The sequence below is a fragment of the Carassius auratus genome, chromosome 9 (assembly GCF_003368295.1).
Source record: "Carassius auratus strain Wakin chromosome 9, ASM336829v1, whole genome shotgun sequence".
Lineage (NCBI taxonomy): Eukaryota > Metazoa > Chordata > Actinopteri > Cypriniformes > Cyprinidae > Carassius > Carassius auratus.
Window position 1 is genome coordinate 22,870,291 of NC_039251.1, and position 23,330 is coordinate 22,893,620.

The 23,330-nt window shown below is 37.9% G+C and overlaps 2 protein-coding genes across 9 annotated transcripts; both read left to right on the top strand.

The window, feature by feature from the left end:
- The first annotated feature begins 2,615 nt into the window (after nucleotides 1-2,615).
- On the top strand, nucleotides 2,616-21,535 carry LOC113108766 (UDP-glucuronosyltransferase-like). 8 transcript variants are annotated; one of them, XM_026272064.1, is made up of 6 exons: nucleotides 8,458-8,744; nucleotides 15,209-15,845; nucleotides 19,558-19,689; nucleotides 19,925-20,012; nucleotides 20,199-20,418; nucleotides 21,116-21,535. In XM_026272064.1, exons 1-6 carry the CDS (start codon nucleotides 8,542-8,544, stop codon nucleotides 21,393-21,395), a joined length of 1,560 nt encoding a protein of 519 aa, XP_026127849.1. In that variant the 5' UTR covers nucleotides 8,458-8,541; the 3' UTR covers nucleotides 21,396-21,535. The 8 variants fall into 8 exon arrangements, with proteins under 8 accessions (XP_026127846.1, XP_026127851.1, XP_026127848.1 ...); XM_026272065.1 differs by lacking the exon at nucleotides 8,458-8,744 and adding an exon at nucleotides 14,035-14,147 and having other exon boundaries at nucleotides 15,044-15,845; XM_026272061.1 differs by lacking the exons at nucleotides 8,458-8,744; nucleotides 15,209-15,845 and adding an exon at nucleotides 2,616-3,576.
- Nucleotides 5,542-6,288, top strand: LOC113108770 (UDP-glucuronosyltransferase 1-1-like). Its single transcript, XM_026272069.1, has one exon. The coding sequence runs from the start codon at nucleotides 5,612-5,614 to the stop codon at nucleotides 6,275-6,277; it is 666 nt and encodes a 221-aa protein (XP_026127854.1). The 5' UTR covers nucleotides 5,542-5,611; the 3' UTR covers nucleotides 6,278-6,288.
- Nucleotides 21,536-23,330: the final 1,795 nt, after the last annotated feature.

Sequence of the window (23,330 nt, forward strand, 5' to 3'; positions counted from 1 at the left end):
TGAAACATTACAGCTACACCCACACATAGAAAGATTAAAGTGTTGACATTGCAAAAATTGCAAGTGTGCAATGAGACGTCCTCTGACTGTGTCTGGAATTACTATATGCAGTTAAATTGTGAGCAGTGCAACTTCTACGCAGTGAACGCAGTCCCACCGATCTCATGGATAAATGTGTCAATAGCGCCACCACGTGTTTAAAATGACTCAAAATTATGTACAGTGCTTTAATAACGTATAATTTTGAATTAGCCTATATCAACCATTCTTTGGATTAATTAAAATGTATACTAAATGTACAGGATAGGTGATGTAGCAGCCTATTTACATGTCAAAGTAGGCTATCTAACCAAACATTTACTGTGGACCACCTGAATTGTTTCCACGTTGTACTAAGCTTAGTAGCCTACTCAGTAGCCTATTCAATAAATCAAACGCACTACATTTTGTAAAGCTATTATCCTAGTTATGGGGAGAGTGGGGATGGTTGCAAAGAGGGGCAGTTGCAACATTATTTCTTCAATCAGGAATGAGCTACATTGATGATATGCATGCACACACTCAATTAGCCCCTCATCACACACAATTATAAAGTTAGTTACATAAAATGGGGAGATTTGTCTAATTTGAATTTGAAAAGTAAGACTGATTACCACTTGGTTAACTACTGGTTGTTCAAACTATTTCTTAAGACAGTCTTAAAATAGTGACTGTGTTTATGCAATGGCCTCAGTTCAGTCACCTTTCACAGATGTTAACAGAAGTAGGCTATTGTTAAATTTCAGTGTCTTGATTCTGATTAAATTAATATTTTGTAGTTCCCCCCTATTTACTATTCTTTACTTTTATACAGCCAATGTAACTTATTAAAGACCATGCCTATGCACAGATAAAATAAAGAAAATTCTGGCTTTCTAATGCAAACAGTGTCTGAGAAACTAAGGGAAATGCAAAAAGTGTTGCAACCATCCCCACTCTCCCACTATCTAAAGAACACAGATGATAACTGAACTTAACACTATAGTGTTCTTATATAAATAAATTATGTGCTGGATCAGTTTAACACACAGTAAAAGATGCCAGTAATCAGGAAATGGATGAATCTCAGAACTCTGTAACCTTTTGTAACCAGCCATGTTGACTGAAAATATTAACAACGCTCATTTTATAGCCTATTTCTTTTACAATATAGGTTTGGCAACATGCCAGATTTACTCAGATAACCACATTGCAAAACAGTACAAATAGTTTGGATTTGCAGTTTAAGCATGACCATGCACATATGTAGGCTACAAGTGACTGATATGCTTTTAAAAACTTGTCGAGCAGGTCATAGATAAATGGGTGCAGAGGGAAATTAAGGGAGAAGCTTTAGGAGTCTTTGTCCTCTAGAGTTGACTAGAGAAGCCATATCAGATAAAAGTTTACCTTCTACTTACAAGGAGTCTTTGGTTACAATTAATTGTTATAAAATCTATGTACGACTTTGGGGAAAAGACGATAATAACCATATATTTAATATTTTGTTTAGTGCATAAAGCAAACTATCTCCAGAAGGTCCGCACCCACTGTAGAGTAAACACCAGCATGATTCATCCTGTCTAGGAACAAAACTGTGTGCGAAAAAGAGTTATAACCATAACATAACAACCATAACAACTTAACATGGTTTTAATATGTTAACATTTAACTTTTTTGTCAAGATATATATAATTTTACAACTTTACACCAACAACTATATAAAAAAATAATTTATACTGTTAAATAAGACAACTTTTAGCGTTTTTTATTTTATATATATTTAATAAAATTGTATCAAAATTTGTGCCTCATCATTACCTCAAAAATGAGTGAGCTGAAAATTTTCAAAAAGGGTTTCTGAAAAGAAAGAAAGAAAGAAAAAAACTATAAATGGGCCTTATCTGTAAAAAAAAAAAAGGGGGGGGGGGTGGGGTTGTGTATTCCAGTTCTCCTCTCACTCAACTCTTTAAATGTATAGCCTACTGTTTATAAGTTTATTAATATTATCCAGTTTTATTTATTTATGGTATCTTTCTCAACCGGTGATTCCTCTGCAGACTTTATTTCTTGGTTGCCCCTTTGTCTGTTGGTTTCTCACAACACTGTATCATCACGGCTAATTTATTTTTGCTCTTCGTAACACTATTGCCGTATTGAATGTGAACAGAGTAGTCTATTGTGTGCAAACATTACACTGCTGTCTACATTTTTTATTAGAAATCAAAAACTCAATAAACACATAACAAAAATAATAGTGATGATAAGTGTTACGGTGGGGAAAACTATGTCAGTGTTCGCAAAGTTCTTCAGTTTCAAATAAAGCAACTCTCAATGCATATGTTTCTACTCATGTCTGCTTTTGACCTCGGAAAATGAATGAGAAGGTGGAGCCCCAGAGCACAATGCGTAATCACCATGGACCAATAGCAGTTCGAGGGTGTTCAGCAGCCAGCGCAATGTTTTGCAGTAGTTCTCTGATTTGGCTTGAAGTATATCAAGACTTCCTGAGGGTTTGGTTTTCCACGGATGAGTGGAAGGTGGATGACGCATATTTGGTCCTGGCTTCTTTGTTATCTGTAACAGCATTCCTTCACGATATATAAACCTGTGCAAATTCAGAAGTGCTTTGCAGAATTTCAACCAACTCTTCTCCAACACTACCAGCTCATAGGCTTGTAATTATTGCTGACTGTGAATGCTATGCTTGCTAAAATGGATGCTTCTCTATTGCTCTTGTTTCTTTTCTGCCTGGGATCAGCAGAAGCTGGGAAGTTACTGGTGATTCCAGCGTTTGGCAGCCACTGGACAGGCATGAAGCCTTTGGTGGAGGAGCTCGGCCGAAGAGGAAACCAGGTGGTGGTTGTCATCCCAGAGGAAGGTCTGAACATGGCTCCAGCAAAACATACCACCACTCTGACATATCCGGTACCCTACACAAAGGCCCAGCTACAGGAGAATATGAATGCAGGCTTAGCGAAGCTGTTGAGTGCAGATGTATCCACAGATCTGGCCAGGTTTCAGAGTTTCATCAACACTATGGATATGCTTATAGGTATTGTATCCCGGAACGCAGAGGGTCTGCTATCCAACAAGGACTTGATGAAGAACCTTCAAGAATACAACTTTGATGCGATTCTCACAGATCCATTTGAGACTGTCGGAGTTATTGCTGCCGAATATCTCTCAATTCCAGCCATTTATATGCAAACAAGCCATCCCTGTGGTGTTGATGATCTTGCCAGTCAATGTCCAGCTCCAGCTTCTTATGTTCCACAGCCTTTAACTCATTTTACTGACCGCATGAATCTCTGGCAAAGAAGTGTGAACCTGGTGAGGACTCTTCTTCAGCCCATGGCTTGTGAGAGAATGTTTGCTCGTGCAAATGAGATCGCCTCACATGTGCTTCAGAGAAAAACATCGGTGGTGGACATCATGAGCCATGCAGCTCTCTGGTTTATGCATTTTGACTTTGCCTTTCAATTACCTCGTCCACTGATGCCTAACATGGTGATGATTGGAGGAATGGACAACAAGAAAGCAGAACCTTTGACACAAGTAAGTTTTTCTAATAGTTGTAATGCAATCATATAGTGTATATTAACAATTTTTTTGCCAAATATTTCATAAATTTAAACTATGGTTTTTTATAACTACACTGTTTAATAAGAATAAGAAGCATTCATAAGAGATATTTAGCTGTGAAAATGTCAGTTGCCCAATAATACAGTATATGCACAACCCTTTTTTCAATTTTATTTATGCATTAATCGTAATAATCCCCTTCAAGTGCTGTCACTAATAAAATAGTTGGTTTGTGGTTGGTCCCGAATCTGTTCCTCATTAGTTCAGCTAAAGCATTGTAAAAGCATTGCTTCTGTTTCCGGGTTACTGGAGTTGCATTCAGTTGTGGGCAGTGCAACATGGTCCAACATTAATCGTGTCAAATAGTGCCACCATGTGCCTGAAAAAAAAAAAAGTAATACTTCAGAGCAATATAATATTTTAGCCTTTTCATTTAAATATCAACTGTTATTTCAATAGTAAATAAATTAATAAACATTGTACATTGTATCTGGCCGAAAATTAACTTGAGGGAAAGTATTAAATGTATCTACATTTTCTCATCTAACTTTGAAAGTTTTTTTTAAGAAACCTGTTTAGTCACTATTTCTCATTGTCCCGACTATGTAAGAAACACCAGATGTCAAGTGCATTCACATTATTCACTTACATTTAACAAACAGCTAGTATAGGATTAGGTTTTCCTTTCAGCATGTTATTTCTAGTATCATACCTGTGCTAATCGGAGCATGAAGAGAACATGCTTTTTTGTTGGATAACCATACTCTAAAACATTTTACATAGTTTGGGTCACCACTGCAGTGCAAACGTGGCCATGTGCATTTTCTAAGAGATAATAAGTAACCTAACTGGTCAGTGTACTTTGCAAAAATGTGCTTTTTTTGTTAGAGTTTGATGGATTATTCACATCAGCTAAAAGTCTTCCCTCCGTATTTTCTGTTAAATATAAAAAGAATAAAGTGTAATAAAGTTGTAAGTTTTAAAAGCAGTACAACAAGCATATAACTATGCAAGGGACCAAACTCAGATGTACAGTCTATCGCAACATACAATTTCTATAAATATACATAAAAATGCTACTGTTGCACCAAGAGGCTCACTTTAAAATGTATACATTCATTGCATTAGTCATAAAACACCTGGCATCTGTCATGTTGCACTTCTGCTAATTTTTCTGCTGCCGGCCTGTCATCAACTGAGAATGTGAAGAGAACCAGCATGGTTCTGGTCTTCCTGTGAAATGATTCAACCAAAGCATGTATCTAAAAAAACAAAAAATTGCCTTTATAATCTTACATTGAAATTTGAGTAAGTCTACGAATCAATGCAGACAGCTGGCATATTGTGCTTAAATCACTTCAGCCTTTCATTACCCTGGGTGCAGACTTTCATGACAAGCAATACTACCAGCATAGATGCTTGTAATCATTGCTGATTATGAATGATAGAATGGCTGCTTCTGTATTGTTCTTGTGTCTTTTTTGCCTGGGATCAGCAGAGGCTGGGAAGCTATTAGTAGTTCCTTCAGATGGCAGCCACTGGACAGGCATGAAGCCTTTGGTGAAGGAGCTCGGCCGAAGAGGAAACCAGGTGGTGGTGGTCATCCCAGAGGCGAGTCTGAGCATGGGTCCATCACAGCATCAACTGAGAATGTGAAGAGAACCAGCATGTTCTGGTCTCCTGTGAATGATTCACCAAAGCATGTTATCTAAAAAAAAAAAAAAATTGCCTTATAATCTTCTTGAATTGAGTAAGTCTACATCAATGCAGACAGCTGCATATTTGCTTAATATCACTCAGCTTTATTCATTTATGAGATCTAGATACGTTTCACATTCTGCTACTTAGGGCATGCTTTGCTGCCGAAGAATGAAGATTGTGATCTTTTCGAGCACAACCTTTGACTTGGTGTTGAAACTCCCCTTTAAGGATAAAAGCCTCTGCCCTGGGTGCAGACTTTCATGACAAGCAATACTACCAGCATACATGCTTGTAATCATTGCTGATTATGAATGATAGAATGGCTGCTTCTGTATTGTTCTTGTGTCTTTTTTGCCTGGGATCAGCAGAGGCTGGGAAGCTATTAGTAGTTCCTTCAGATGGCAGCCACTGGACAGGCATGAAGCCTTTGGTGAAGGAGCTCGGCCGAAGAGGAAACCAGGTGGTGGTGGTCATCCCAGAGGCGAGTCTGAGCATGGGTCCATCACAGCATACCACCACGCTGACATATCCCGTGAACTACACCAAGGCCCAGCTAGAGGAGCAAGTGAATGCAGGTGTTAGTGCTCTGACAAGTGTAGATATATCTACAGATCTGGCCAGGCTTCAGAATTTCATCAGAACTCTGGATCTGCTGAATGTCCTTGCAACCCGAAATGTTGAGGGTTTGCTCTCCAACAAGGACTTACTGAAGAAGCTGCAAGAGTACAACTTTGATGCGATTCTCGCAGATCCATTTGAGCCTGTTGGAGCTATAGCTGGTGAATATCTCTCAATTCCAGCCATTTATATACAAACAAACCATCCTTGTGGTGCTGACACTCTTGCCAGTCAATGTCCAGCTCCAGCTTCTTATGTTCCACAGCCTTTAACTCATTTTACTGACCGCATGAATCTCTGGCAAAGAAGTGTGAACCTGGTGAGGACTCTTCTTCAGCCCATGGCTTGTGAGTGAATGTTTGCTCGTGCAAATGAGATCGCCTCACATGTGCTTCAGAGAAAAACATCTATGGTGGAGATCATGAGCCATGCAGCTCTCTGGTTTGTGCATTCTGACTTTGCCTTTCAATTCCCACACCCGTTGATGCCTAACATGATCATAATCGGAGGAATGGACAACAAGAAAGCAGAACCTTTGCCACAGGTACTGTAAGTCTTCTGATAGATGTTATTTTGCACTACTGCGGATTTGGCTGTGCTGTTGCCTATAATAACTCTCAAATGTGAAGAGAACGTGCCACTATCACAGATTAGAATTAAAGACACTTTAAATAGAACCTTTTTAATAATAGAAGTAAACATACACAAACCTCTATACGCCACTGAAAAAAAAAGTTCTCAATAGGTCTTTTCATGATATATCTGTATTTATTTATTTATTTATTTTTGACTTTTTTGATTATTTGTTTAAATCACACCTGTACATGATACCAGGTAGTTCATAGAAGATGTTGGGAGAAGAGGGAACCTCTTTGAACAGAAAACAGTAGAAGCAATAGTTCTAAAACATCTTTGACGGTTTCTGGAATTTTAACACTTTACAAAACTCCACAAACCTGTTTTCCAGTTTCTATATGAGGACGTGCAGTCTGCCCCCTTCTCAGCTCAATAAAATATGTATCCCTTTTCTCAATGTAGATGGCATTGTAACCAGTATTTTTAGTAATACCATCCATTTTATTATTTCTTTTGCCAAATCTTTAATTAATGTCTTAGCTAACTGTTTGCTGTGGTGGCCAGGAGGTGACATGGTCGGTTCACTTAGTTATGTCATGGACACGACATATTAACTCGTGGGAACATTAAAATATGCCATGGCTATGAAATATAAATTTGTGGGAACATAATTTTAACTCGTTGGAACGTCATATTAAATGGTAGCAACGAGATAATTTTGTTGGGTAACGATATCATTATTGTAAATAATAGCCTACTGTAATGTATGTTTGACGTGCCAATAAAACTTTGATTATGCTGACTGGAATTTTGTTGGAATACAGTTTATAATTAACTTATATTTCATTTAATTTTGTCTTATTAATAGACTGTAATTTTTAATATTATTGTCACACTTTTTGGACTTTTGTATTTGTTTTCATTGCCATCCCTCATATTCTTTGACCTAGTTTCTGCCTCCCCTTGAATGTGTCATCATGTTCAGGTGTTTCATGTCAATTACCCACGTTCCCCTTATAAGTTGAATTCTGTTCAGTGTTTGGTTGTCCGGTCTTGTCGATGTGTATGTGTTTCTGCCTTCACCTTATGGATTACCTCTGTGTGGATTATTAAAGAAACAGATGTTGTTGCCTCAACATAGTATCTCGAGGCCACGACATAAGGATGTTGTTACCTCGACAAAATAATCACGTTTCCAAAAGTTATTAAGTAAACCGAACATGTCACCTCCCTTGCACCAGTTTACAGTAATTCCATTAGATGTGTACTCTGAAACTGATGCAGTTACCTTGCAATTCCTATTGAGGGTAGTCTTAAGTGTTGGAAACTGTGAACCATACATAGTTTTGAATTGTTTGTTGCATAACGTTGCCATTTGTCCCATCATCATCACAATTTGCATGATTAACTGGTCAGTATTGCTTTTATCTCTGTAAGCACAATATGTAGGTAATAAGCCAGCATATAAGTGAGGGTTGTGTTTGATTTTTATCTTCAAGCACTTCAAATGTAATAAAGCATTTTGGTTTTTGGATGGGGTTTGTTCAATAGGTGATAGATTATTGATAAATATTAACAGTGTTTTATTACAATTTCTGGTAAAATGTGACATAAACTTGCACATTTTAATGTGAGTATTACGGCTTTTTTTTAACTTTCATGACTCCGTAGACACATCCAGTAGTTGCAATGAGCTTTGCATTTAAAAAGAACAAGTTATCTTTATGAATGCAAAGGTTACACAGTCATATGCTTTTTCTTTTATTCCCTACTTTCATCTATAATGTTAAAAACCATATCCATTTATTCCTATAATATTTTTTGCATGACATAACAATTTTTTTTTTTTTAACTTTGACCCATATTGGTTGCCTCATTGCCTTAGATAAAGTCCCACCCACTTACAGTGGTCTCCACCTCCACTGAACATAAATCCTACTCTTTGTGAGACATTGGAGGACTTTAAGTTGTGCATTACCAGACTGATTTTGCCGACTTCTGCTCCAGCTTGCATATATATACATATATATACCAGTTATAAAAATGACTGGCCTGTGGTTGCTTCTCAGTCTCTTCTTGGGTTCAACTGAAGCTGGGAAACTGCTGGTTATACCGTCAGATGGCAGTCACTGGATGGGGATGAAGCCTGTTGTGGAGGAGCTGGGGAGGAGAGGAAACCAGGTGGTGGTTGTCATCCCAGAGGCGAGTCTGAGCATGGGTCCTTCAGAGCATACCACCACTCTGACATATCCCGTGAACTACACCAAGGCTGATCTACAAACACATTTAGAAGGAAATTTAACTGAAATTCTGAGTACCGACCTCTCTTCTGACCTGTCCAAGTTCCTGGTTTTCTTCTACCAAATGCACGTTCTTCAAAAGTTCATAATAAGGAATGCAGAGGGTCTGTTCATTAAAGAGGACTTGATGAAGAAGCTTCAGGACTACAGCTTTGATGCGATTATTACCGACCCATTTGAGCCTGTTGGGGTTATCGTTAGTGAATATCTCTCCATTCCAGCTATTTATATGCAAATAAACCTTCCTTGTGGTGTCGACACTCTTGCCAGCCAAAGCCCAAGTCCACCCTCTTATGTTCCACAGCGTAATACTCACTTTACAGACAAGATGAATTTGTGGCAGAGGTGTGTCAACCTGGTAAGGACTCTGCTGCAGCCCATGGCTTGTAAATACATGCATACTGAAGCAGATGAAATTGCCTCTCGTGTACTTCGGAAAAAAACATCAGTTATGGAGATCATGAGCCGTGCAGCTCTCTGGTTTATGCGCTTTGAATTTGCCTTTGAATTTCCACGACCATTGATGCCTAACATGGTGATGATAGGAGGAATGGCAACCAAGAAGCCAAAACCATTGACACAAGTAAGCTCTCATTTGCATGCAAATTATCAGCGCCGCAGCTTTCTTTTTCATGTGATGTTTCTCAGTCTTTCTCTGTCATTGTCATGGACTGTAAACATAGCCAGCAAACCATTTAGAGTGTTTTGTTTGAATGAATGACAGCTAATGGGCTGAGGCAGAAACTGTTTGGGTCTTTTCACACAGAGCAAAATCATTTTAGAAATACACATTCTCTTGAAAAATCTCCACCTATAGTAATATTAAAAAGACTGTCTATTTCTAGACACTGAGGCAAAGTACAGATTTGTTAAAGGTTGGCGCCTCCTTCTTGTAATAAACTGTCAGTTAACTATTTTCTAACTTGAGCACGTTATCATGATAGCTGATTAAAAAATCTAGCTGGAGTGGGACATATTAAATTCCACACCGTGTTTTATAGCCTTAAAGCTCAGTGTTGAGGTAGATATACAGTATATCTAAGTGCAATATAATCACAGTTCTTGCGTTTGTTCTAAATTAAAAATTAATCAAAATCTTACATTTATTGTTTCCCCTCTAGCCAGATATAAAAAAGCTTCAGCAGACAAAGCAAACAACTGAGCATCATATTTAATATCTTGTAAGTTTGCGTTTATATTGGTGACAATATAAGTACAGTAGCCTATATGAGACAAATTGATTTGTTTTACTCTTACTGACTTAAAATTAGGCTAAGTTTTAATATGTAACTTCATACATAAAAATAATAATTGCAAACACTCTGTGGGCTTATTAATGTTTTAAGATATATATTTGATGTTTTAATATAATACATTTTAAGATTAAAAGCTATAATCTCTATATATATAGAATTTCCTCATATAATAAAGTACACAAAGGTGCATAATAGCTCAGGCTCCAAGATTTCTCTGCATGAAAATATATATATTACATATGTACAGCTGGTTAATAAGAGGTCCAAACTAATAGGACCTACAACAGTAGAAAAAGAAATGCTTCTTGTTTTGAGAAAGACAGAGTGATCAAATCAAGAGTGATCTAATCAAGAGTACGTATTTAGACAGTGTCATGTTTGCTTAGAATGACTAAAGCCCAGAAAGTCCTTATATGAAGATGTTTGGGCATGTTTTATGTGAATTTCTTACTTCTGGCTTGCAGTAGCTTGTTTAGAATACTCCTTTAACATTAGAAGGAAGTTAAGAACACATTCATATGAACACACATGTTGTAAATTGTGCAGAAATTTCATGGGGAGTCCTTTTGTGAGTATAAATACAAATACTCAAATAGCTATTGAAGGAGACCCATTGATTGCGTCAGTGCCATATTTAGATGAGCATATCCTACTAGCTGCAGACTTCGCCACCCCTTTGAAACGAGTTTTGACTTCTGACTCATTTTAAGATTGTTCTTTAAAAAAGACAATAGAACTGTGTTTTACTTGCTTAATCTTCTGCTGCTGTATTTTATGCCACTGGTAGACTGGCTGGTGTGTGGGTGCTCCTAAGTCTGCACGTCTTTAATTTAGCTCAAGCTGGGAAACTGTTGGCTATACCGTCAGATGGCAGTCACTGGTTAGGGATGAAACCTATTGTAGAGGAGGAAGAAGAGGAAACCAGGTGGTGCTGTGATCCAAGAGGTGTGTCTATGTATGGGTTCTTAAGAGGCTTTACAGGTGCTATAGTTGGATGTGTCTATTTCATTCTTTATCTGTGTCAACCTTGTTAAATAAGAACTAGAATAACATACATTTGTACATTTGTACAAGAATCTCAAAGATCTACAAATATGGATGAAGCCTACCAGTGGCAGATGCTGGACACTACCATCCTAGTTTTTTCTTTTCTTTTCTTTTTTGCTGTTTAAATGGTAATTTAAAACTCGCAATCGTGCTGTTAGTCTGAATATCAACATGGGTGTTATTAGCTATGGCCTCTTTACCACAGGTGAATATGAGCCAACAACAACACTCTTGTCTGATTTCTTGAGTAAAAATAACTACATTCTTTAATGTTTAAACCTGTTAAATGTCACCCTGTCCCGTATACGGGACACCTACGTTGACTATACTATATTACAAACAAATTGAATCTAATCTTGACAAACTATATATCGTTGGAAAGGTCTAAGACTCCCAAATATATATTATACCAATATTTTTTGTTAAAAATCATGTAGGAAAAGTAATAGATCAATTTATGACAAGAGTGCACCCTCAGAAATCTACATTACAAAAGGAGCTTTGACCTTTGTTTAAAAAAAAGACTTCCTCATTGCCTTTTTCTCTATCACATTTTAGAAATCATCAGAAGTTATATATCACTTGAAAACATAAAATCTCAAAATTCATCCTTCAAAACCCATTTTAAAATCAGACATTGCATTACTATGTAAATGGCACATCAAAATAATGTTACAAAATGTGTTCAGTCATGAAATATAAAAATTTTGGTTTGTATCATGCACATTCAAGTCTATCTTCAAAAACGTGAGTGACAGTTATCAGGTTAATAGGCAAGGACAACGACCTAAATGGGAGGTTTTATTAAAACTAACTAGAACCCCTGATTTATAAGGTCTTAGAGAAGTAATGATTAGAAATATATGATATCATTACATAATAACATTTAACAAGAGTGAAAAACAGACATTTCATTTGATGTTAGTCCGGGTGTGTATGCATTCTGTACTGCTAGCTATGAAATCTCAAAGTATTCATGACGACCTTTAAAAATACTTTTTAAGCACATTTTAGAAGAATGTTCTAAAGCTGTTGATAAATATCCACCTGCATCATGAAAGTGCTTTGTCAGATTGTAGGTATTTTAATTATAAAAGAATGAAACCGGTCATCGTGTGTAAAAACATCTTTCACTCTGAGTAGTGTGCTTTTGGCTGCTAAGCCCCTCATGCCACAGACCTCCCCTGTGTGAAAGTTCGTGTACTTGCGTGACTGTCTTGTGTTCTTATGTGTATAGGGAGGAGCTGGGATAATCACTGAACTTGATGTGAGGTAATCCTACCACTGCCAATTCATAGTGATTTGCAAAACTGTTTTGAGAGTAGCATGTCACTATTTATGTACAAAGGTAAAGATAAAAGCAATAACTGTAGCCTCTAACAAACTCTGGGCTTATGAAAACAAAAGAAAATGAATAATATATGTTTTTTATGAAACGAATGGGCGAAACAACCACTGGAAAATATAGGTAATCTTTGGTTTAGTTTTGGCTTATTTTTATTAATTTGATTGGATCGGTTGGTCTTTGTCATTTGCTGTTGCTGTGATCTTATGTGAGAGAGAGGCTGTATCTCCCTCATGCAAGTAAACGCATCATTAGAGACAAATTGTTTATAGTAAATAAACGGCAATATTTAATCAAAAATAAAAACCATTAAATTTGATTTCACGGTGAATTCAAATAGTTCAGATCAATCTACATGCAGGAATAAAATAAACGGAAATTATATCACAAAGACGTGCACTGCAGACCCTCATGACTGTGTATAAAAGTCAAAAGTCTCTTGAAATATCAGATAAGCTGAACTTTTTATGATAAGACAATGTTAGTTTGGTTCATGTGGTGCAACTCCCCAATAGCATGATTAACCTATTACAGACATTTGGTCCTATTTACCTTTGTATGAACAAGTCCTTTGAAAGTTGTTTTATGCAAGTACATTCCTGAAATCATTAACCCAGTCGCATTTACATTTAACTCATTTGTGAGACTTTAATCTGCAGTCCAGGGACATCATGACAGAGCGTAAAAGTTCATTCGTTGTTCTGTACCCACATGCTGCAAGTGACCTATCAAAACTCACTCCCCTTTTGTCTAGATTTGAGGTCCCTCCTCTTTTGAAAATATCCCCAATCCTCTTAAATGTATTGCATTTCTGCTTTCTGCTGTATGAGTGTTAGAAAGATGGTGAGAGCACTGACTGTTTCTGCTCTGGGGCTTCTAGCTTTGCTATGCTTGTTCCCCTCGGAGCCTGTCCAGGCTGGGAAAGTGCTTGTCTTGCCAGTGGATGGCAGCCACTGGTTGAGCATGAAGATCCTGGTGGAAGAGCTTTCTCGGAGAGGTCATGAGGTGGTGGTCCTGGTTCCTGAAACCAGTGTTCTGATTGGGAGGTCTGGTAATTACACCACTAAGTTTTTTCGTGTGCCTTACACCCTTGCTGAACTAAATGCTAACTTGGACCACATAAGGAAAAGTGCGCTTGAGAAGCCTCAGCAGTTGACTGATATCATTGCAAATCTGGGGAACCTTATGCGGTTCACGGATATGCAGGTAAAAGCCTGTGAATTGCTGCTGTATGACGAGTCCCTGATGAAGAGTCTCAGAGAAACAGGATTTGATGTTTTGCTCACTGACCCTTTCCTGCCCTGTGGCACCATCATTGCTGATTCCTTCTCACTCCCTGCCGTTTATTTCTTGCGTGGACTTCCCTGTCGGCTTGATGAGGCAGCTGCCCAGTGTCCCTCACCTCCTTCTTTTGTCCCACGCTTCTTCACTGGTTTCTCAGATAAGATGACCTTTTCTCAGAGAGTGAGAAACACGCTTATGACAGTTTTCGAAAAGTACTTATGCCACAAACTTTTTGACAGCTTTGGTGAACTGGCCAGCAGATATCTACAGAAGGACACAACATACGAAGAGCTGTTGAGCTACGGTGCAGTCTGGCTTCTAAGGTACGACTTTACCTTAGATTATCCCAAACCCCAGATGCCGAACATGGTCCAAATAGGGGGCATCAGCAGTGCTAAGAAAGGTCCACTGACAAAGGTAAGATGTTAATGAACAGTCATTCTTAGTTGTTCTATGTTGTCTGGTGCACAAAATGCAAATCTTTCACATTGGCACATACATTTTACAAATATATAATGCACTTACTGATAAGACTTTACTGTTAATGCAAATAATGCAAATAATAATAATAATACAACTTTAAAAATAAACCATTCAGCACTATTGCATTTTCATGGAGTCAGATCAGAATGATTGTTTATATTCTGTGCAAATTCATCAGTGCCGGTTTCTCAGGGATTTAGATCATGTATGCAAAAGGCTATTTAGACCCCAGGCAAAATATTATTCACTGATTTTTCTGAATACTAGAGTGGACTATACTTGCTATGTCATTCTAACAGGTTGGAGTTGTAGGTCTAAGTCAATATACCCTGATCCTTTTGATTGCCATGAGTTTATGTGCAGTAATACTAAAACATGAACTTTGAAAGAACATTCCAATATTTGCTGTCCCTGTTATTTTACATCACACAATGTTCAGTGCCAGGACAACCAAGATATCATTTTGAATACTCCAAATTCACTGGAACAAGCATAAGAACAAAATCACAAGTGCTCACGTGTTGTAAATTGGGTAGAAAATGTCCATGGGAAGTTCTCCTTTGTGCATAAATATAAATAATCTACAAACATTTATTAGTGATTGAGATGCAAAGATTGATTCAGTGCTATAGGACTGAGCTAATCCTTCTTTCTGTAAATATCGCCACCCATTTGAACCTTGTCCTGATTCATTTTAAGATGGTACTTTAACCTGTGTGGTTAAACTGCATGAGTGTGTTTCTTCATTGATCTCCTTCAACTGCCACTGTCTTTTACACCAATGATAAAATGGCTAGCTTGTGGTTGCTCTTGGGTCTCTTACTTTCTAGTTTAGCTGAAGCTGGGAAACTGCTGGTTATACCGTCAGATGGCAGTCACTGGTTGGGGATGAAGCCTATTGTGGAAGAGCTGGGGAGGAGAGGAAACCAGGTGGTGGTCGTCATCCCAGAGGCGAGTCTGAGCATGGGTCCTTCAGAGCATACCACCAATCTGACATATCCCGTGAACTACACCACGGCTGAATTAAAAGCGAGCATAGCAGATGAATTCAACACCATTCTGAGCATTGATATCTCTACAGACCTAGCCAAGTTTCAGGCATTCATCATCTCGCTGGATGTTCTGCCCATGTTTATATTGAGGAATGCAGAGGGTTTACTCTTCAACAAGGACTTGATGAAGAAACTGCAAGAGTACAACTTTGATGCGATTCTCACAGATCCATTTGAGCCTGTTGGAGCTATAGCTGGTGAATATCTCTCCATTCCAGCTGTTTATATGCAAATAAACCATCCTTGTGGTGTCGATACCCTTTCCAGTCAATGTCCAGCTCCAGCTTCTTATGTTCCACAGCCTTTAACTCATTTTACTGACCGCATGAATCTCTGGCAAAGAAGTGTGAACCTGGTGAGGACTCTTCTTCAGCCCATGGCTTGTGAGCGAATGTTTGCTCGTGCAGATGAGATCGCCTCACATGTGCTTCAGAGAAAAACATCGATGGTGGAGATCATGAGCCACGCAGCTCTCTGGTTTTTGCGTTTTGACTTTGCTGTGGAATTCCCACGTCCAGTGATGCCTAACATGGTGATGATTGGAGCAACAGTTAGCCAGAAACCCAAACCTCTGTCACAAGTGAGTCGTTATTGTTCAGTTCTTTATAGGATTATACTAGTGCTGTATGTGTGGATTTAATTTTATTAAAAAACAAAAACTTGTTTTGTTTAATCTCTGTAGATATCCTGAAATAGAAAAAAAAATGCAACATTTAAGTTACCCAACCCAGTCTCCAGTATGACTGGATAAGCACAGTTATCAAAATAATAATAATAATATCTGTCAAGAACTCATAAAAAACACTTAAAGATCTACAAGTATGGGCAGAGAGGCTGTTGCTGATGCCTACAGATGGCACATGCTTGACCCTATACTACTCCTACTTGTTCTGCTGCCATATCGTTATATAGCAGAAATAAGAATAGCGGGTGTTTCAATGTTTTTTGCAATTTAGTCCAAAGCACTAAGACCTTTCACTTTTGTCAGGTTTTCATTTTCTGCTTGTCTGTATTTGTCAGTTTGTGCATTAATGGTGGGAATTTTTCAATGAATCTTCTGCAGATTGCATAGATGCACCAGTAGGTGACACTCAAGTATATATATATATATATATATATATATATATATATATATATATATATATATATATATATATATATATAAAGCCACATTCTTTCATCTTTCATACAGTGAGAGCAAACCTTGGCATGGATCAGTTTTAGTACCAAACTAAATAGGCCATTAGCTGAATTCATACGGGGTTACAGTGTAAACGCTTGACATCATTAGTAATTTGTGGCTTTGACTGTTGTTATTGACTGTTATTATGTTATTGATGACAATGATAATAATGATGGCATTAAATTTGAATTCAGTGTGCATACATTTTTATTTAATAACCAGAGAAAGAGAGATAGTAGATTTGATGTAAAGTATGATTTGGATGCATTCTGAATACTATCTCTGGGTATTCATGACAGCACTCATAAGTACAATGTTTGAGCCATTGATAAATATCTGTTTCCACCTGCATCATTAAGGTGTGAAGACACCTATAGGTTATTTTAACTGTAAGCTGGAAAATCTTAGACTCTCAAACATTTGTTTTTCATTTGTTTTTCTTTATTGTATCATCATCTCCTTATCTTTGCAGCCAATGAATCAAAGTGAGAGTGATTCACCTGCAAACAGGTCCTTGTGTAAAAACATGCTTTGTAATCTTTCTCTCAGCACGTTATGATCACCACAGCCCTTGTAAGTGAGAGTTCATGTTTTTTGCGTGACTGCCTTCTGTTCCCATGTGTATTGGGAGGAGCTGAGACTAATTGAGTTTGCACAATATGTAAGGTGATCCTGCTACTGCCAATCCACAATGACTTGCAGAATTGTTTTGCAAGTAGCTCCTCTTATGAGTATCAATCATTTATTTTAACGTTAACAATTATTTCAATTTTTATTCTTTTTGTAAATTCTTGAAAAGTAGTTTTTCCCAATCTTTTATTATAACAATCAAGCTACATGTAGAAGAAAAAAACATAAAACAGGAAATGATATGAGTGATCACTCCTGCAGACTCTCGTGACTATGTGTCAAGGTCAAAAAGTTTAATATTATTATTTTAGTTCAGTTTCATGCTACACAGCTCCCTGAAATCATGATATTTATTGAAAAACTTTGTTTCCTTTTGAGAAATTTGTAAACTGAATTGATAGTTTATGCTACCTGATTCATTAAATACTGGCATATCGAACCTTTAAAGTGTTACTGATATATAATCTAGTTTGGTCTTCTTTTGTATGAACAAAGCATTCTATAGATAACTTCTTATGTTTGTATGCTCTTGAAATGATTAACCCAGAGCTACATTTAACACACTTCTTAAACTTTAAACTGCATTACGGTGATATCATGACAGGACGTAAAAAGTTCATTCGTTGTGTTGTACACACATGCTGCCAGTGACCTATGAACACCCATTTCCCTTTTGTCTAGTTCTGAGGCCCCACCTCTTTTGAAATCTTTCTCAGCCCTCTTAAATGTATTGTATTTCAGCTGCATGAGTGTTAGAAAGATGGTGAGAGCACTGACTGTTTCCGCTCTGGGGCTTCTAGCTTTGCTATGCTTGTTCCCCTCGGAGCCTGTGCATGCTGGGAAAGTGCTTGTCTTGCCAGTGGATGGCAGCCACTGGTTGAGCATGAAGATCCTGGTGGAAGAGCTTTCTCGGAGGGGTCATGAGATCGTGGTCCTGGTTCCTGAAATCAGTGTTCTGATTGGGAGGTCTGGTACTTACACCACTAAAACTTTTCGTGTGCCCTACACCCATGCTGATCTGCAGGCCAACTTGGACAAAATACAGAAGAATGCATTTGAGAAGCCTCCGAAACTGACTGATATTTTTGAGAATTTGGGGAACCTGATTCAGTTCTTGAATATGCATGTGACAGCCTGTGAATGGCTGCTGTATGACGAGCCCGTGATGAAGAGTCTTAGAGAAACAGGATTTGATATTTTGCTCACTGATCCTTTCCTGCCCTGTGGCGCCATCATTGCTGATTCCTTCTCGATTCCAGCCATTTACTTCCTGCGTATGATTCCCTGTCTGCTTGATGTGGAAGCCACACAGTGTCCCTCACCTCCGTCTTTTGTGCCGCGCTTCTTCACTGGTTACACAGATAAGATGACTTTCCCTCAAAGAATAGAAAACACACTTATGGCAGTTTTTGATGCTTTCCTATGCCGCAAACTGTTTGCTATCACTGATGAACTGGCCAGCAGATATCTGCAGAAGGACACTACATACAAAGAGCTTTTAAGTCATGGTGCAGTCTGGCTTCTAAGGTACGACTTTACCTTTGAGTATCCAAAACCTCAAATGCCAAATATGGTCCAAATAGGGGGCATCAACTGTGCTAAGAAGGCCCCACTGACAAAGGTAAGATGCAAATTCATCAGGGTAAAACTTTGTGCAGTTAAAGCATTTAGGCCATGTTTGCAGTACGCATTTTAGATGCTAAATAAGATATTATTCAATACATTTTTTAACAACTAGTCTAGAGTGGACTATGCTCTGCCCCACTATGTCATCCATGCACAAAGCCTGGCTGGTTAAATCTGTTGGTCAAATTAGAAGCTGTTGGTCCAGGTCAACATGACCTAATCCATGCTGATGTCATGAATTTATGAGCAGTAACATTAGAACATGATGTACTATGTACTTTGAAAGAGACTGGTTGCATCACATGATCTTCATTAAACAGTTTCTGTTATGCAGAGCTTGTCTGCAATGACATGGTTGAAGAGTTCCAACCTACACAATCATGAACTATGTTTAAATATCTACATGCAATCCACTACGGTCATAAGCTATAGTTCTGAAGATGTGTATTATTCCATGAAACATAACTCTCAGAGAGTCAGTTTAGGACTTTGACCACTTTAATCTTTAAGAGGAAATGAGGTGCCTCTTTGTGTTTACAGTATGAAACAGAAGAAGCTTTTTGTATGGTTGTGCACTGTTAAGTAAGGAAACTCTTACTGTTGAGTAAATTCTTCTTTTACCAAGAGGTAGATCTGTTTGTATGTTAATAGCTAAAACACTTGAACTAACTGTTGTAGTATGCTGCTTTTCAAAGTTTATCATGCAAGTTCATGTGGAAATCTGTGAATCTGTAACGAATAACGAAAAAAGGAAGAGGAAGGATGGAGAGGCGACGCTCCACTGTGAAAGCTTGCTCCACTGTGTCCTCAGAATAGGAAACCTGTTCAGTGCTGACATGTGTTCTCTGTGCAGGAGCTGGAGGAGTTTGTGGAAGGTTCTGGAGAGCATGGGTTTGTGGTCTTCACTCTGGGCTCCATGGTGTCCCAGTTACCCGAGGCCAAAGCCAGAGAGTTCTTTGAGGCATTCAGGCAGATACCTCAGAGGGTAAGTGATGATAGACTTAAAAATAAATCAATAAAAGACTACTTTTAAACATGCAGTTTAGATGCAATTTAATTGTAAACTCATTTTTTTATTTTTTATTTTGGGGTCAAAGTAAGGCCAAGCATATATGTGTTAAACAAAATAATGTTTTACCAAATAATGCATGTCATCCGTCATGTGTTAAGGATTTCATGGCTGGATTGTACTAACCTTCATGATTCTCTTTGATTGGCAGGTGCTATGGAGGTACACTGGACCAGTCCCTGAAAATGCTCCAAAGAATGTCAAACTTATGAAGTGGCTGCCACAAAATGATCTCTTGGGTATGTTATATTCTCCTTTGACCCTACAACCCTCCTGTAAGACATTTTATTCATAGAAATAAGCTTTTTTGGCATTGCTGATAAAATTCAGAGTGTACATGATGTTTGAATTAATATGCCATATTATAATTGACTTCATCATGTCAATTGCTAACACACTATTACAATGAATGTGTTCTCCTTTAGGCCATCCTAAGGTTAAGGCTTTCATTACACATGGTGGATCACATGGAATCTATGAAGGAATCTATAACGGGGTGCCAATGGTGATGCTTCCTCTGTTTGGTGACCAAGGGGATAACGTTCAACGCTTAGTGTCTCGAGGAGTTGCAGAAACCCTGAGTATCTATGATCTGACCGCAGAAAAACTGCTGGTTGCATTGAGAAAGGTCATCAGTGATAAAAGGTAAACACAATCACGCTATCGGTAAGCCCTGCCCCCCTTAGTTACTGTTGCTAAATCTTACAAATTTGCTCACTGTCTTACAATGACAATTACTTCTACTGAGGTGTTTCTGATAAATTTAGGACACAGATGGACCTTCAAGTAGGACCTAAATATGCCATGGAGGGATATATAAAAGATATTAAAACAAATTTTTTTTTAAGCATAAACACCATTAAACCTATGAGAGCTTTGGATCTTCCATTGTTTCTTTATGACTCTGAAACCTAAAGATGTCAGAGTTCAGAGTAACTAATACTCGACCGCCATTGGCTCATCTGCGTTCGAGAGGAGGGGCTTACAGATAGGACAACTGTTTATATTCATGCCACATTTAGTATTGAATTCAAAGTGGAATATTAGTCCTTATTTAGAGTATTGCACTGTAAAAATGATTTTTCAAAGTTGTAAAAAAAAATATTATAGTGCGTTTTACAAGAACATTCTTTTTTTCGAGGATTTTGAAGTCTTTCTACTTTAAAATTTTACAACACATTAATTTTGCTTTTGTAATTATTTGTGAAATTTACTAACCTTTTCTGAGGGAAAATTGTTTCTAACCATACCACACACCGAAATGTTTAGATTATTGCAAGGACTGCAGTAGTTTTGTATTCAAGACTATATGAACATACTTCCTCCATCTTTGACTCAACAGCTACAAGGAGAAGATGACCGAGCTTTCAGCTATTCATAGAGACCGTCCCATTGAGCCTTTGGACCTGGCTGTGTTCTGGACTGAGTTTGTTATGAGACACAAAGGGGCAGCACATCTTAGACCTGCAGCCCATGAGCTGAACTGGATTCAGTATCATTCTCTGGACGTCATTGGCTTTCTCCTTCTCCTTCTAGTGACAGTTATTTTTGTGACTGTCAAAAGCTGCATGTTCTGTTTCAGGAAGTGTTTCAAGAAAACTCAGAAAAAGAAGAAGGAGTAGATTTTTTAAGTCATTATTTTGCAATGTCTGTTTTTGTGGGGTGATTGTTTAGAGACTTTTATAAACTGAATACCTCTATTCCCTGGGTCAGTGACTTGAATAAAGCCTCACAAAACCTGAACGTGTCAGGTAAACATTTACATTTGTTATTTTTAGTTACAGTTTTTTCAAATCATTATAAACAAATTGGTGAAAAGATTGTAAAAAAAAAAAAAAAATGCAAATTTGCTGCAAATCCTCATTCAGAGAAGCAAAATGACCAGAGTTATTGCAACACTAAGCATTTTAGCTTTTAACACTTGAGTATGTGTAATATCAAATATTTTGTTTCTGTAAGTAACATAAATTATATAGATGAAAATTCAGATACATTTACCTTTGCCGTCACAGGTATAAATTAAAAATAGTGTTTTTATTTTTTAATCAAATAAATGCAGCCTTGGTGTGCATAACAGACTTCTACATTACCAGTGTTGGGAAAATTACTTTAGGAACTTAGACCATATTTTAAACGTAATAAGTAGTGTAACTATTTCAATTACTTTAATAAAGTAATTTAACTAATTACATTTGATTACTTTTTGATTACTTTTCAAAATTTCTAAGGAATGTTTTCAACTGTCAATCATTTTGAAACATTTAAAGCAGGTAGGGTAACCTTACAATAGTAGGGTACAACGGAGCTAAAATATATAACTGCAGAAAATAAATATACCTTTGTACTGAACATTACTGGAGCAACAGATTTTGTGTGAACATAAATAAAGTTGTTTAAAAATCTTATTAATTTATGAGGTCGAAAGAGGGAAGAGTATAACTGCACTGGAGACCTGCACTGGAGATGGGGAAGGGAACCCCAAAACGGCATGGCTTCCTCCCACTGACAGACACATGACATGCACAATTTTTCTCCCAATCCTCTTCAGCACAAACTCCGCCCCATAGCTTATTCTAATGATTTTATTGGTAGAGTAAATCACAGTGTTCCTATACTGTGCTACAAAAAATGGTAGCCCCTAAACCTACCCCACACCTGACCCTAACCAACCAGTGAAAATGACAGCACAGTCTGATTGGCGCTGAATAGCGTGGTAGAGAAAGTTGCAGTTCAGAAGATATATAAATGGATCATTCATTTATTCATTCAGTTATTAGGATTTTCCGATATGAAATCGACGGCCTGTTCCGTAACTCCCCAACCGGACCTCAACAGACAATAGTACTTTTTTAGTTACACCAAGCATTACTACCCCCTTCGCCCCCGTTGCTTAAAACAAAACAATAGAACAAAATCTTTTCCCTGTGTGCGTTGGGACGGCTCATGGTTAATTCTCTTTTATATCATGAAGCAGAGGTTCAAATTCTGGTGCCTACATAGCTGACGTGGGGCCCGGTCCGTTCGGCATGGAGCCCCCTCAAGCGCGGGGTCTGGTGTGACCGCACCAGTTGTGCCCCCCTAAGGATGGCCCTGTCTGAACACCATTGGCCACAAGCTTTGGGCTCTGCTATCTCAGAGCATATTTATTTATATAGCATATTCTATTTTAGATCAACTAGAAACAATGTTTTATTGTAATGTTTGAAATGTAAGTCAATAACAATTGCCTGAAGCCAGAGCTAATGGTGAAAGTCTTTACTCGAAGAGACCCTGCTCCATTTGGGAGGTTCTGCCCATTTTTGGATTTCATGCCCATTTTGGAGATCTCCAGGCTGCAGTTATGCTCTTCTCAAAACTACAGCACACCAGTATTGCAGGAATACTCTACTCACAACAACAGCAGCCTTACTGAAATGCACATTCATTCTCTGCCAGCAGGAGGCGCTTTCGAACTGCAGACCTAAACTGTTTCCCCAGGTGTTGTACCAACATCTTCTGGATTCCACAGACAGAATCGCACTCCTTGTAGCGCTTGCAATTAAACTCACAGCAGTTGA